Source organism: Phaenicophaeus curvirostris, chromosome Z (assembly GCF_032191515.1).
Source record: "Phaenicophaeus curvirostris isolate KB17595 chromosome Z, BPBGC_Pcur_1.0, whole genome shotgun sequence".
Classification (NCBI taxonomy): Eukaryota; Metazoa; Chordata; class Aves; order Cuculiformes; family Cuculidae; genus Phaenicophaeus; species Phaenicophaeus curvirostris.
Genome location: NC_091431.1, coordinates 15,048,393 through 15,064,369, shown reverse-complemented (window position 1 = coordinate 15,064,369; position 15,977 = coordinate 15,048,393). Strand labels below are relative to the sequence as shown.

At 54.4% G+C, this 15,977-nt stretch overlaps 2 protein-coding genes across 2 annotated transcripts in view; both read left to right on the top strand.

The window, feature by feature from the left end:
* POLR1E (RNA polymerase I subunit E) overlaps positions 1–15,977 on the top strand; it is a 278,376-nt gene that overhangs the window by 225,437 nt on the left and 36,962 nt on the right. The window lies entirely within an intron of this gene.
* On the top strand, positions 4,129–14,442 carry GRHPR (glyoxylate and hydroxypyruvate reductase). The gene is made up of 9 exons (XM_069881100.1): positions 4,129–4,204; positions 5,786–5,916; positions 6,188–6,260; positions 6,663–6,779; positions 7,149–7,237; positions 8,178–8,282; positions 9,761–9,896; positions 10,491–10,621; positions 14,201–14,442. The coding sequence occupies exons 1-9, from the start codon at positions 4,140–4,142 to the stop codon at positions 14,320–14,322; spliced, it is 969 nt and encodes a 322-aa protein (XP_069737201.1). The 5' UTR covers positions 4,129–4,139; the 3' UTR covers positions 14,323–14,442.

Below are 15,977 nucleotides of genomic sequence, written 5' to 3'. Positions count from 1 at the left end.
GTAATACCTAACAAGCTTCCTGCTGCTGCTGCGCAGCAGGTGCTCTGCAGGCTTTGCCACACGGGAGAGGGGGGGCTTGCAGCACCCCCAGGTTCTGAGTTTAGAAGGAGGACGTCCTGCAGGCAGAGGCTTGGGTGCTCTGATCCCCATGCAGCAGCGCAATGTGACCACGGGGCACAGCCTGGCTGGGTCTCCATGGTTCACTGTGCTGTCCTTTTGGTAAAACAAGGGGTCTGTTCTGTACTGGGCTTTCTCCTCATCATTGCCCTGGGACATGAGGGTCTTTGTTGTCTGATGGAAGCCTTAACAAGAGGGTTGGAGAGAGCTGCAGTGCACAATGTGTTGCTCTTAACAGGAGTTCTGTAGCAAACTCAAAGACCAGGGACATACAGTACTTTCCTCTGGCACAAATCATCTGTACTGTATGGGGTATCACCTTATCTAATGAGACTGTACTCTACTGGTGGGATTTTCCTTTATCGTGATGCATGTCTGCTCCTGCCGTCAGTAAGTTGTCAGATTACGCCAGCAGAATCCATTTTATTTTTTAATAATTGCTTGAAAGTTTATTTTATTTTATTGAGCCAGGTTATTATTAGAGCTGACACCTTATCTCCCTCCCCAATCATGTAAGGATTTGTGTCAGGAGTATGTGCTCTCCAGCATGACGTCTCCACGCTAATCTTGTGGCGCAGTGGCTGCAGGGGTTTTCCTTTTCCCCTTCCTGCTGCCCTCCCCTGCTCGTCCGGATGAACACAGGGCTGTTGCTCATCGAGAGCGTGTGCTGTGGCTGCCGTGCTGGCAGAGCCAGCTCCCCGCATGCACCACCAGTGTCTGAATGCCTGGCCAGCTCCTCCAGTGGCACCAGTATGACTAAAACAGAAACCCCCAGAGAGGATTTATTTACAAAAAATACCCCCACGATGCTGGCAGAAGTGTGGTTTCATGGATACACTGGAATGCACAGAGCACCTACAAGCTCTCTCCTTAGTTCTGTGGCTGCACATTCAAAGTCCTTCCTATACCCACCGGATCATCGAGTCCAACCATTCATATCAAATGGTTGGACTCGATGATCCGGTGGGTCTCTTCCAACCTGGTTATTCTATGATTCTATTCTATGATTCTATAAATGTGCAGAAACCCTTTCCCAGGTTGCCTTGCCTGGTCATCACCTTACCAGGCCACTGGCTCCAGCTGCAGGTGTGCAGTGATGTGTGGGACCCTCTCAGTAAAACGCACCCCGTTTGTGGTGTAGGATGTCTCAAAACAGTCCTGCTCAGAGGTAAGAGCCTAGAATTATAGGTCACCGGATCATTAATATTGGAAAAGACCTGTAAATTCATCCACTCCAAATGTGATCCCAGCACTGCAGTGCCTACTAAAGCCTGTCCCAAGGTGCTACCACAGCCACACATTTTTTAAACCGCTCCAGGGACAGGGACTCCACCGCTGCCCTAGGCAGCCCCCAAAAAGACACAGGCAGATGGGGGTCAGGCTGGCCTTATACAGGACTCTCAAGGAACCAGGGAAGGAGTCTCGCTCTCACCTCCATGCTCACTCTCACTCACACACTTCAATCGGACCAGCCTGGACCACGCGGCCTGGAAAAAGCTGCTGCTGTCAACACGTGTTCCTGAGATCATCTGCTGCCTTCGATGTGGTGATTTCTTTCCTTCTCTCTCTTTCTTTCTCTCTCCCCCAGTACCTTATGGTGTGCGTGTAGGATCAGATGCAAGGGACCTGGGTTGTTTTCGGGGATTCATTTCTGTAACTTTGGGTGGTTGCACCACCCCGTGTCTTTGTTGTGCGCCCCGGTATCTTGGTGTATTTATGCTCACCAGAGACAGAAATAAATAGTTTTGATATTCACCCTGGCAGTAACCTTATTGGCCTCCGGATCACCACACAGACAAACGAATCCACTTCTCCCCTGTCAGGGCCGGATGTGAGCGTGTCGCTCGTGGGTCCGAGTTGTGACATTTCTGGCATAGTCGGCAGGATCTGTCTGTTTGTAACGGCGACAGGGTGAAAGAAAATGGTGATTTCTGGCTCTGGGAGAAGAGCCCAGCTCCCTTCTCTCTACAACCTCCTTTCAGGTAGTTGTAGAGAGCAATGAGGTCTCCCATCAGCCTCCTCCTCTCTAGGCTAAACACCCCGAGCTCTCTCAGCCGTTCCTCATAAGGCCTGTTCTCCAGCCCCCTCACCAGCTTTGTTGCTCTTCTCTGGACTCGCTCCAGAGCCTCAACGTCCTTCTTGTGGTGAGGGGCCTAGAACTGAACACAGGATTCGAGGAGCGGTCTCACCAGTGCCAAGTACAGAGCGAGAATAACCTCCCTGGACCTGCTGGTCACGCTGTTTCTGATCCAAGCCAAGATGTCACTGGCCTTCTTGGCCACCTGGGCCACTGCTGGCTCATGTTCAGTCACTGTCAACCAACACCCCCAATTCTTGAGGCTCATGATCTCCACAACAAGTCTAGTGGAGCTACAAATCTCCAGAAGGCCTACTGGAAAGTCCAGTCACCTGCTCCACATCGCAATCCACCCTTCTGTCACCCTGTCTTAAATGACCCTTGTCCATGTCCCAGCCAGGCCATGCATGGTGGCACCACACAGGTGCTGCCTGTGCATGTGGCACAGGTGTGCGACACAAGTGCTCCACATGCGTGTTGCCCACATGCACAGCATAGGTGCATTGCACAGCGCTCCATGTGTGTGCCCCACCCGTGTGCTGCTCACATGCATGGTGCACGGGCACTGCATGGGTGCTCCAAGGTCGTGCCACGCCTGTGCACACAGCATGCCCACGCTGCAAACCTGCTCCGCACATGCGGTGTCTGTGCGTGCAGCATGTGTACGCTGCACATGTGTGATGCCCATGTGCACAGCATCACACGTTGCTCCACACATGTGCTACCAGTGTGCACTGCATGGGTGGGGCGCACTGCGCATTACTACACGCACGCGCTGCCCTTGTGCCTGTGCACAGCCCACATGCACTGCACACGTGCTGCATGCCTGCGCTGTGCCTGTGCACTGCACGGGTGTCACGCGTGTTGCTGCACAGGTATGCCTCACATTGCTCCATGGGTGGATGAGGCGCTGAGGGGCATGGTTTAGTATTTGATAGGAATGGTTGGACTCAATGATCCGGTGGGTCTTTCCCAACCTGGTGATTCTATGATTCTATAATTCCATGCACTGCATGGGGCTGCACGGATGTGCTGCACAGGGCCACAAGTGCACAGCGCGTGTTGCTGCATGCATTGCATGGATGCGCTGCACAGGGCGGCATGTGCACAGCACAAGATGTGACATGCGGAATCATGACTCTATAACTTATGAAGTTATAAAGTAGGTATGTTTATTCAGCGCTGGGATGCACAGGAGAATTATTTCGCTAAAAAAAAAGGTGCATGCCCACTGTGGTAACTTGCCCTGGCTTTATACAGCAAAGTGTTACATATTCATAAAATTCAAAAAAACATGTATACATATTCATAACCTTTCCCTGCTTCTTATTATAATGAGTTTGAGAGGAGTCTTTCCTGTTTGTGCCTGTGCAGTGTCTTCTCAGGGATAAAGCCAATTGTCTTAACTTCCTTTAACTTCAATCTGCGGGCATGTTCTCTGGATCCTTGCCCTTCTTGTCAGTGTTGTTTTCTGCTCTTATCACAGTTCCAGTTAACTTGTCTTGCTTGTCAGAAATCATCTAGCAACAGACCCCCTTCCTACATAAAGGCCCATAGAAATATGTTGCTTTAGCTAAACAACTGTCATCCTGTGTATTCTTTAAGTGTGAGCAGCTTCTATTCTGCTATTAAGCGTCAGTTGCTTCAGCTAAATTATTGCTATTGCGTTAGTCCAAGTTAGTCCATTCTTTGTGCTTATCTCGAGCTGACTCATGGCTAAAAACTTAAAGCTAAACAATGGTTAGACCTGTTAGACCTAAACGTCATCAATTGTTAGTCCACTTAGCCCCGTATCAGGCGCTGCATGTGCTGCAGGCGCTGCAGGGGGCTGCATGTGCAGGGGGCACGTCGCTGTGTTCGCTGCAGGGCTGCCCTGCAGAGGGCTGCAGGCGCCGGCACCGCCGAGGACACGTGTGCCCCGCTCCGCCCCCGGTGCCGCGGGGCCATGGCGGTGTTCGTGACGCGGCGGATCCCGGCCGAGGGGCTGCGGGCGCTGTCGCAGGCGGGAGGGTGAGAGGCGGCACCTGGGCGAGGAACGGGAACGGGACAGAGCCGCGCTCCGCGGGGACCGGGGCCGGCTCGGGGCTCGGGGGAGTCGTGCCGGTGTCAGTCCCGGTGCTGGTGCCCGTGGCAGCTGGACGCTCCGCAGGTGCTGTGTCTGGCTGTGGGACCCTGGGGAGTCAGTGCCACTGTCACTCCTGGTGCTGTTGACAGCTGGGTGCTCCACAGGTCCCAAGACCTCCTGTGGGACTCACAGGAGCCGGTGCTACTGTCAGTCCTGGTGCTGGTGTCGGTGGCAGCTGGACGCTCCGCAGGTGCTGAGACCAGCTGTGGGACTTCGGGGAGCCAGTGTCGGTGACAGCCAGACACTCCACAACTGCTGTGTCCGGCTGTGGCACTCAAGGGAGTCACTGCCAGTGTCAGTCCTGGTGCTGGTGCCAGTGTTGGTGACAGCCATATGCTCTGCAGGTGCCATGTCCAGCTGTGGGACTTGGGAGAGCCGGTGCTGGTGTCAGTCCCGGTGCTGGTGCCAGTGTTGGTGACAGCTGGACGCTCTGCAAGTGCTGTGTCCAGCTGCAGCACTCAGAGGAGTCAGTGCTGGTGTCAGTGACAGCCAGACGCTCCACAGGTACCATGTCTGACTGTGGGACTCAGGGGAGTCAGTGCCAGTGTCGGTGACAGCCGGACAGTCCACAGGTGCCGAGTCCAACTGTGGGACTCAGGGGAGCTGGTCCCGGTGTCAGTCCCTCTGCTGGTGCTGGTGTCAGTGTCCATCCTGGTGCTGGTGACAGCTGGACACTCTGCAGGTGCTGTGTCCAGCTGTGGGACTTGGGGGAGTCAGTGCCGGTGTCAGTGACAGTGCTGGTCTTGGTGCCGGTGTCAGTCCCGGTGCTAGTGACAGTCAGATGCTCTGCAGGTGCCAAGACCAGCTGTAGGACTCAGGGGAGACGGTGCTGGTGTCAGTCCCAGTGCTGGTGGCAGTGGCAGCGGCAGCCTGACACTCCGCAGGTCCCAAGACCAGCTGTGGGACTTAAGGGAGCGGGTACTGGTCTAAATCCCGGTGCTTGTGTCAGTGTCGGTGGCAGCTGGACACTCTGCAGGTGCCCTGTCTGGCTCTGGGACTTAGGGGAGTTGGTGCCAGTGTCATTCCCGGTGCTGATGCCGGTGTCGGTGGCAGCCACATGCTCCACAGGTGCCATGTCCAGGTGTATGACTCGGGAGAGCCAGTGCCAGTGTTAGTCCTGGTGTCGGTGACAGCTGGATGCTCCACAGGTGCCATATCCGGCTGTGGGACATGGGGGAGCTTGTGCCAGTGTCAGTCCCGGTGCTGGTGTCAGTCCCAGTGCTGGTGCCAGTTTTGGTGACAGCCAGACACTCCACAGGTGCTGTGTCCAGCTGTGGAACTCAGGGCAGCCAGTGCCAGTGTCCGTCCCCATGCTGGTGTCAGTCCCAGTGCTGGTGACAGTCAGATGCCCTGCAGGTGCCGTGTCCAGCTGCGGGACTCAGGGGAGCTGGTGCCAATGTCAGTCCCAGTGCTGGTGTCGGTGCTGGTGTCAGTCCCGGTGCCAGTAACAGCCGGATGCTCCACAGATGCCGCGTCCAGCTGTGGGACTCGGAGGAGCCAGTGCCACGTGCCGAGCTGCTGGCTGGGGTGGCAGGGAAGCGCGGGTTGCTCTGCCTGCTCTCCGACCGCATCGACCGCGAGGTGCTGGATGCTGCTGGTACGTGTGAGGCACGGACCCCTCCATCCCCATCCCTTTCCCCCTGTTCCTTGCCTGTTCCCCTACCTTTCCCGGCTGGTTCCCCTACCATGCCCAGATCATTCCCCTTGCATTCCCATCCTGTTCTTGGCCTGCTCCCTTCCTGTCCCTTGCCTATTCCCAGCCCGTTGCACTTCCCATCCCTCTCCCATTCCTGGCCCCTTCCCCTCCCGTTCCCATTCCATTCCTCCCATCCAGTGCTAAGCAGACATGTGCTGGTGGTGTCTCTCAGGGCCCAACCTGAAGGTGATCAGCACGATGTCCGTGGGGTTTGACCACCTCGCCCTGGACGAGATCAAGAAGAGGTAACGTTTGCCTGGGACCAGCCAGGGAGGTGGTGGAGAAGGAGGGCAAAGCCAGAGCTCGTCCCACTCCCAGCATCGCAGGGCTCTGTGACTCGGGCCTGGTGGGTGGAATTCTTCAGAGCACGGGGCTGGACAGGGTTTGTGTCATTCTTGCCAGGGTCACCCCCGGCCCAGTTGCGGCTGGAGCAGCCTTTGGATGCTCAGGCAAGGGCAGGATAACCCTAACCCAGCTGCCACCAGGAAGGGTCTCTGGAGGAAGGGCTGGGGAGCCAGATGGGATGTCCTCCTGGATGTGGTGGTACAGATCCTAGAAGAGATGTAGCACGGCATCTTACCTGGGAATGCTGCGGCATCACCCCATGGGCGGCAGTGCTGACCCCCAAGACTGTGCTTGCCTTGCAGGGGGATCCGGGTGGGGTACACCCCCGACGTCCTCACCGACGCCACTGCAGAGCTCTCCGTGGCTTTGCTCCTGGCCGCGTGCCGCCGGCTGCCCGAGGCAGTGGAGCAGGTGAAGAGGTGAGTATGGCAGCTGGAGCACAGGCCGGCTTTCTAGCCTGGTGGACCCCAGGTCAGGAGTGGTGAGAGAGGACACCGAGGGAGAGTCATGCCATGGCTGTTGTTAGGGGTGCCTATGTTAAATCAGTCCCAAGGCAGCTGCTGCTGGCACTGCTGCATATCCAAGGTCCAAGCAGGTTCCTGCAGGAGACCGCTGAGGTCACATCAAGCAGAAACCTCGGAGGAGCTGGCTGAGGATTGCTCTCTGTGCCAGCAGGGCTGGCTGCCTGCAGCACTGCGCTCTGGCGTGCTTGCCCAGGCGCTGAGCTGGGTTTGAACAGGCTCTCCTGCTCTCTGATGTCTGTTTCCATCTCTCTCTCTCTCTGCTAGTGGTGGCTGGACTACATGGAAGCCCTTGTGGATGTGTGGCTATGGTCTGTCTGACAGTACGGTGGGCATCATAGGTCTAGGGAGAATAGGTAAGTGCAGACCAGGAGCAAGACTGGCGTGTCTGCCATGGTGGCAGGGTGGGTTTCATAGAATCATAGAACCATAGAATCACTAAGTTGGAAAGAACCCACTGGATCATTGAGTCCAACCACTCCCATCAGTCACTAAACCGTGTCCCTGAGTACCTCATCCACCCATCCTTTAAACACCTCCAGGGAAGGTGACTCAACCACCTCCCTGGGCAGCCTGTTCCAGTGCCCAGTGACCCTTTCCATGAAATATTTTTTTCTGTTGTCCAGCCTGAACCTCCCCTGGTGGAGCTTGAGGCCATTGCCTCTCGTCCTGTCCCCCGTCACTTGGAAGTTCAGACGACATGGTGTCCCTGGTGCTCAGCTCTTAAAACTATAGCAGGCAGCAACAAGGAGGGCTGGTAGAGGCTCTGATCAGCAATCTTGATTCATCAGGTCTCAACTTCAAAGTTTAAAGCATTTGAATGCATTAACTATATCTGAATGCTACAGCAAACTGGACATTGTCCTCTCAATTTTCAGTTAAACAAACACCCTGACAAAGTCCAAGATGACGTACCTGCCATCTGCTCAGCTGTGAACTCCACCAGCAGATGGCTGTTTCTTTCCTGGCATTTCAGTTTGCTCCGTAGGGCAGCTGCAGGTGTATCATCCCTTTCTGCAGCTACGTTTCTGCTGTTTGTTCCTCCTTGCGTGAGGAGCAGCAGAAGACATCCACCCCTTACACACACCTGCCACACTCCAGACTTGAAAGCAGCCTGGCAGGAGCAATCCCACTGCAGCAACCCTTTAGCTGGAGATGTGCTCAGCCACTCTGAGTGTGAGCTTGCCAAAGGACATGCCGCCGAGAGGCCTGATTGAGCCTGGCATCGGTCTCTGTGTGGCACAACTCATGCCACTGCTGGCACAGCAGCTGGACCATCTTCTCTCTTACTCCTAGGACAGGCAGTCGCCCGCCGCCTGAAGCCCTTTGGGGTCAAGAAGTTTTTGTACACTGGCAGTCGCCCAAAACCAGAGAGTGCAGCGGAGTTTGAAGCTGAGTTTGGTAAGAAAGGTGCTAGGAGCTGGGGCAGTGGTCAGCCGTTCACAGCCAGGCAGCGTGGAGCGCTGCAGCCAGGGTGGCTCTGGGATGAGGCCACCCTGCAGTGGGGGCTGGCGGAGAGAGGGTGTGAGCTGCAGGGTCTGGATGCTTCTTTGATGCACCTGGTGTGAACTGCTGTGCAGGAATTACGATCCCAAACACTCCTGCCTCCTTTAAGCCGGGCAATGTCAGCCAGAAGGCTGGGTACACCTGGGTTCCAGCTGACCATCACCGTAACTATGGACCGTGGCTGTTGCTGCCGCTTTTGCCTTTCACCTTTGCCCCCGTGTCTGTCCCAGTGTGATTTCCAGCTAGGGAAGGAAGTCAAACATAGGGAGCAGTGGGAAAAGCAGTGGCTGCCCCTGGGAGGAGGGGAACGGTCTGATGGGCCATGCCCCATGGCATACGTCCTGAGAGGACCCACAGCGAGGAGGGGACAGGCTGAGGCTGACCCAGGTCTGCACCAAGAATAGGTGTTGGCAGCTGGAAACAAAACATTAGCTTTAACCTCCTGCTATAAAATGAGTGTCACTGTCCAGCCAAGCCTTGGGATATCCCTCATCTGCCGAACAAGACTGTTCTGTGGGCTGGTTTGAGTCCCAGGATGTGCTAATTACTCAGTCCAGAGCCAGCATGTTTCCAGTTGGTGCTTCTTTGCGCAGTCATTGGCAGAACTTGTCCTGTTCCTTGTGCTCTCCTTTCATAGAATCATAGAATCACCAGGTTGGAAAAGACCCACTGGATCATCAAGTCCAACCATTCCTATTGAACACTAAACCGTGTCCCTCAGTGCCTTCTCCACCTGTCCCTTAAACACCTCCAGGAAAGGTGACTCAACTACCTCCCTGGGCAGCCTGTTCCACTGCCCAATGACCCTTTCCATGAAAGACTTTTTCCTAATGTCCAGCCTGAACCTCCCCTGGCAGAGCTTGAGGCCATTCCCTCTTGTCCTGTCCCCTGTCACTTAGGAGAAGAGCCCAGATCCCTCCTCTCCACAACCTCCTTTCAGGTAGTTGTAGAGAGCAATGAGGTCTCCCCTCCCTTCTCTTCTCCAGGAGTGAAAGTGGCACAGGTCACTTTCTGTGGGTACCTTTCAGAGGGTTTTAATGCTGGTGTGAGCTGCTGGTGCTGTCTGTTGCTGTATAAACGTGAAATACAGACCAGAGCCTCCTCTCGGGCCTACTGGCTGAAGCATCCCCAGATTCCTCTATGGCTTGAATTTAATTTGGAGATGAAACAAAACTCTACAGAACTGTCTGCAGGGATGTGCATAGTTTCTCTTTGGTGTTTGCTGATCCTTGTGTCTCCTTGTCTGTGGAGAAGGATCAGTCACATTTCTGCAGAGCACCTCTCACTCACTGGCACATTTTAGGGATAAGGGGGTTGGTGAGCTGTGTTGGTGGGATCTCCTGCAGAGCTGTGACCTGCGTTTCTCCACTCAGTGCCATTCACAAGGCTGGCTGAAGAGTCGGACTTTGTTGTGGTGACGTGTGCTTTGACTCCGGCCACCCAGGAAATGTGCAACAAGGAATTCTTCAGCAGAATGAAGAAAACCGCTGTGTTCGTCAACACGAGCAGGTAATCACAGCCCAGTCTCCTGCGTGGGGGGTGAGTGTCACCCAGCTGATGACTGTGGCTGCAGTCCAGACAGTGTCTACAGCCATCCTGGCTGCAGCTGCCTGATGTGTGGCTGACTCTCTCCAGTCCAAGGTTTCTTGGGATCAAGCCAAAGGCAGGATAAGTTGTTCAGAGGGCTACAACTTCTGTCCTCTTCCCAGGGCACTGTGTCCCAGTCCAATGGGGTGGTTGGATGGGTGACTGCTGGGTGACGGGAGGGTGAGGCTGAGGGATTATCCAGGCACGGGCTTTTGACTGCCAGAGGGCTTGCTCTCAAGATAGAGATGGCTGCAATGGGGGTCCTTACCCAAGTTCAGGGACAGCCTCCTGTTCCCACTGTTTCTCCCTGCTGGTGGGCAGCCTGGGGCAAGAGCAGCAAGTTGTGATGGCGAGTTCAGGTGCATCCTGAGAGGGTCTGACCTCCACTTAGGCAACCCTGGGGACCAGGTGGCACTGCCTAGGCTGTCCCATATGTCCTGTGCCCTGACCGCGTGCCATTGGGAGCCTATGGGAACCCTTGGCAGCAGCGTGGGCCTCTTCCTCTGTGTTTGCCAGGGGTGCTGTGGTGAACCAGGAGGATCTGTACAATGCGCTGGCCCAAGGGCAGATAGCAGCGGCAGGTCTGGATGTCACAACGCCAGAGCCGCTGCCCACTGACCATCCCTTGCTCTCCCTCAAGAACTGCGGTAAGTGGCCAGCCGGGCCAGCGGATGCCTGCTCTGTTTCGGCACCCTGCGCTTTGTGTGCCCAGGGCTGGGGACCCCGGGGTGACGATTATTCTCCACCCTCGTTAGCCTGACAGTGCAAACAAGCACTGAAACGTGGAAGGACGGGAAGGCCAGGTGTATTTAAGCAGACTGTAGGTAGCCATTGTACAATGTGGGGAGCTGCTAGACGGGAAGATCTCGTTAACACGATGACAAGCATGAGAGAGATTTTAATTCTCTAGAAAGCAGTTGAGATTGCCTCATTTTTGTAACAACTTCCTGGTGGATCTCCATTTGATGGTGTGAAATTCCTGGAAGAGTCTGATCACAGCAGTTGGCTGACTGAGAAACCAAACCCCTGCTCAAGCCCTGACAGATTCTGCTATTCTGCAGGCTTCTGGGAGTATATTCTGCTAGCAAGCTGGATGCTGATTCTGCTTAGAGGAATCTCAGCTACAGAATTACTGCAGACACTGCAGGACTCACCAGCTAGTCTATCCACTGTGAGCACGCACTCACAGGTGCAGGTTCACCACGTGTGCTCAGAACCACACCTTGTTTAAGCGCTGGCCTTGTTTTGCCATCCACAGGTGCCATCAAATCAGTCTCGAGCTGAAGAGACCATCAAGTGTTCATGGTGTGGGATGGGCAGAGGTTTCTTTGCAGCCGCATTCCCTGGGCAGCCCAAGGCAGCTTTCTCTGGGGAAGCTGAGCTGGATGAGTCCAGGCAGCCTGTTGTCTGGATGGTAACAGGCAGGTGGGAAGGTGCTGGTCCCAGGACTAGTGCATGTCTTCTCCAGAGGAGGTTAGGGAAGAGGAAGGCCAGTTAGAAAGGGGCCTGCTCGGCTGCCCTTGTGCTTCGGCATGGCCAGGCTGCATTAAATACGGTAAATGTCTGCGATTATCTGGTGCGGTGGCAGAGTGCCTGCTCCTGCCTGACTGCTTGGCTTCACCAGGGTGGCCAGCCCTGCTGAGAGCTGATGGCACAAGCCAGGCCAGAGTGGTTTCATTCACATGGTCGAGCACCTCAGTGCTCAAGCTGCACCCCAAGCTTGAGGTCTGGGGTGGGGCTTGCATGGGCAAGGCACTAGAGCAGCTGGACAGGCGGCAGTAGGATGTGTTCTCTCCAGGAAGGAGGTTTTGGCAGTAGAATCATAGAACCACTGAGGTTGGAAAAGACCTCTAAGCTCATCCAGTCCATCAGCCTAGCACCACTGTGCCTACTGAACTGTATCCCAAAGCACCACATCCATCCTCCAGCTGGATGTAACACCAGCTGGAGGCCAGTTTCAAGTGGTGTCCCCAGGGCTCAGTGCTGGGTCCAGCCCTGTTCAATGTCTTTATCAATGACCTAAATGAAGGCATTGAGTGCACCTTTAGCAGGTTTGCGGATGACACTAAGCTGGGTGAAACGTCGATCTGCTGGAGGACAGGGAGGATCTCCAAAGGGATCAGAACAGGCTGGACTGCTGGGCTAAGACCAATGGCATGAGGTTTAACAAGGCCAAATGCCGGGTCCTGCACTTGGGGCAAAACAACCCTGTGCAGCTACAGACTAGGAGAAGTCTGGCTGGAGAGCTGCCTGGAGGAGAAGGACCTGGGGGTGTTGGTTGACAGCGACTGAACATGAGCCAGCAGTGTGCCCAGGTGGCCAAGAAGGCCAATGGCATCTTAGCTTGTATCAGAAAGGGTGTGACCAGCAGGTCCAGGGAGGTTATTCTCCCTCTGTACTTGTCACTGGTGAGACCGCTCCTCGAATCCTGTGTTCAGTTCTGGGCCCCTCACCACAAGAAGGATGTTGAAGCTCTGGAATGAGTCCAGACAAGAGCAACAAAGCTGGTAAAGGGGCTGGAGAACAAGAGGAGCGGCTGAGAGAGCTGGGGTTGTTTAGCCTGGAGAAGAGGAGGCTGAGGGGAGACCTCATTGCTCTCTACAACTACCTGAAAGGAGGTTGTGGAGAGGAGGATGCTGGCCTCTTCTCCCAAGTGACAGGGGACAGGACAAGAGGGAATGGCCTAAAGCTCTGCCAGGGGAGGTTTAGACTGAACATGAGGAAAAAATTCTTCACAGAAAGGGTCATTGGGCAGTGGAACAGGCTGCCCAGGGAGGTGGTTGATTCACCTTCCCTGCAGGCGTTTAAGGGACGGGTGACGAGGTGTTGAGGGGCATGGTTTAGTGTTTGATAGGAATGGTTGGACTCAATGATCCAGTGGGTCTTTTCCAAGCTGATGATTCTATGATTCTATGATCTACACCTTTTTTTAATCCCTTCAGGGATGGAGACACCACCCCTGCCCTGGGCAACTTCTACCAGGGCTTCACAACTCTGTCAGTAAAGAATTTTTCCCAATATCCATTCTAAACCTCCCCTCACACAACTCAAGGCCATTTCCTCTCATCCTACTCCAGTCACTTGGGAGAACAGCCCAGCTCCCACCTCGCCATAACCTCCTTTCAGGGAGCTGCAGAGAGCAGTGAGGCCTCCGCTCTGCCTCTTCTCTGGGCCAAATGGTAGGACAAATCTTGTCTACAAAGAAACCGTAGAGACATCCATGAAAATCTGGAATGTCCCATGACTGAGGTTTCACTTCTGCAATACAAGTTCATAGCTGTTACTTTGATTAATTGTGTGCTAAAGTCTATTTTGTATTTGTTTTTGTGAGAAATGATAAAAGAAGAGACTTTCTGGAAGTATTTGAAAGAACCTGGCATAAGTAGAGGAGGAAGAAGTATTGACATTAATGTTACAGTGAACAAGGAGCCCAGGCTGGTTCTTGACTGCACAGAAAGGACCTATGTGGCCCCACAGCTGGAGGAGAACCTTCTCCCCATGGGGCAGCAGAGTGTCCAGTGTTCAGTTCTGAATTGCCTGTAGGTGCTTGCTGTTATAAAATGGAGACTGCAGTGCAGACTTTCATCCATACCCTGGGCAAGTACTCCCACAACTAATGTTATGATAATCTAACCCTAAAGGAGGTTTGGCTTGTCATTTGCATTGCATATAATGAGCCTTTTCACATAAATAGGTAAAAAAACCCTGCCCTGACTGTACTGGATCAAGCCAGTTGTGTTTGACAACAGCTATTTGCCTCCACAAGTGCCTTTCCAGTGCACCCAGTATGTGTCACAGTGCTTGTCCCAGTATGTTTTGATTCATGCCTGTTGGTGAGCAGAACCTCCTAAAGCCGTGTGGCAATCAGGCACCAGCACGCGAATGTCACTGCATGTTTATCTGCTGCAGGGGTGATGTTTTACATCTGGCCTGACTCTGGGTCCGTGCTGGAAGGTGAGCACCAAGCCTGAACACAGAAAGGGGACCTGGTCTTGGCTGACTCTCTTTGCTTTAAAGGACATAAAAATAGCTCAGTTAGCTGTTTATCAGATACTTTTTCCAGTCCTCAGTGGCTGGTGGTTCTGTTTCATGCTCCACATCTAATATCCATTTCTGATGGAATTGCAGCTGGCTCAGGGTGCACTGGAAGGTCCCTGAAGGAGGCTGCAAGAGGTCAGCCAAGGTAAGAAGAGATAAAGTAATGCTCCCTGTCCTGTCCCCTGCAGTGGTTCTGCCGCACATCGGAAGCGCCACATACGCCACGAGGAGCACCATGGCTGTGCTGGCGGCTGACAACCTGCTGGCCGGGCTTCGAGGGGAGCCCATGCCCCACGAGCTGGTGCTGTGACCACTAGAGCCCGCGGCGTGACTGTGCCCCGGAGTAGCCTCGCAGACCAGTCCGGTGCCTCCTTGGCTCTGCAGCAGCGTGCCAGTGCCGCGCAGACTGCGGCACAGACATTAAAGAGAAACAGTGGATGTGTCGTGTTCTTTTCGTCTGCGAACGCGGCACCCACACATGTGTTGGCAGAGTGTGCCGTGCTGCAAGCCCTGCAAGCGTGTGTCCTCTCCGCGCTCAGCAGACGATGGATAAGGTTTGGCCCCAAATGTTTTCTGAACATTTGCAGTGTCGGGACTGTCTTGTATGTGGCTGCCATGTGTGTGTCATGCTGTGAGGGAGCTGCTGCTGCGGCTTCTCTCCCTGGAGCATGCTCCTGGGGACACCACAAGAGCCAGGCAGTTCCGTACTGGAGCATCTAGCTGGGAGCCCAGGCGCAAGGAGCAGTAACTGCTGCTGGGGAGCTGCTGCCAGCCCACTGCTGAGCATGCATGAGAAGGTCTTGTGGTGTCGGTGCCAAGGGGTGATGTTTCTGTTCTTCTGATGACTAAAGAAAAGCCACAAAGGCTCACATGGCTCCCAGGCATCTCCAGCGCTGTAACTAGCTCTGGGTATGGCTCTGTTATGAGCTGCAAATGGGATTTCACACTGGGAGGTTCTGCACTCCCCTCTGGTTCCAACACTAACTCCCCTCCACAGTTTGTTCTTTTCCTGGATGTGGAATGACATGTGTTAGTGCAGAGGAAAACCCAAGTGGGTGCCAAGCCTCTGGCTGCCAGAAGAGACCTGGAGGAGCACATTTCCAGAGCTCTGGGGTGTCTATCTCTCCTGCAGCAACTGTCCCTCTTCTATAAATGGGGATTGGAACCCATCTCCCCCTGCTAGTCCTCCCCATTGATCTTTGGATCCAGCTGCAGAAACAATTGATGTGGCATTCTTCTTGGATATCTCCTGCTGCTTACCATGACCTGCTTGGGGACAGCATGCCACGACAGCATTGTTTCCTTAAGGAAAAGAGGAAGGTGGCTGCAATGTTGCATTGCAGTGGCAGGAGGAATTTGACACATTCAAACCTTGTCAGAAATCCTGTTTGGAATGCGCACCTGTGGGACGTGATCCCCATTTTCCAGTTTCCAGAGGCAGCGTGCCTGCTGTAAGCCGTCTGCCACAGAGCCCTGCACAGTGAGTGTGCAGCGTTGTAGCAACCAGCCCTGCTCCTGAGGACAGGAACAGCTGGGTCCTCTCTCTCGTCAGCGAGGGGCTTGGCTGCAGACTGGCAAAGTTTTCTTTCCAAGAATGAGAAGGGAGTGAGCCCCTTTCCCAGTGTTACCCTGCTTCTTCTGGGAGCTTGCTCAAAAGCAACCTTTCTCCTCAGTCCCTTGCAGATGCAGCCATCCTCTCCTGTTTCCCCAGATCAGGGGTCTGCTCTTCCTCAGGTGAGAGCCCAGCCCTTTGGGGCTCCAGGATTCTCTCATTGGGAACCATGGTCGCAGCTTCACAGTCTAGACCAGAGGTTTTCCCACCCTCCTGTGCAGCCAGCACTCTGGGAGCAGTTCAGAGGTTACCACACAGGTGACCAAAGGAAAACACCCAATTGGGACTTTCAGGATAAAAGGCAAGTGTTAGATGTATGGGATTGTCAAAATCAATGTGTGTATATATATGTG

Bases quoted from the DNA above. Each gene is read 5' to 3' on its own strand.
- GRHPR (XM_069881100.1), top strand. From the start codon at position 4,140: ATGGCGGTGTTCGTGACGCGGCGGATCCCGGCCGAGGGGCTGCGGGCG. The intron at 7,238-8,177 runs GTAAGTGCAGAC...TCTTACTCCTAG, and splicing joins CATAGGTCTAGGGAGAATAG to GACAGGCAGTCGCCCGCCGC. The intron at 9,897-10,490 runs GTAATCACAGCC...TGTGTTTGCCAG, and splicing joins GTGTTCGTCAACACGAGCAG to GGGTGCTGTGGTGAACCAGG.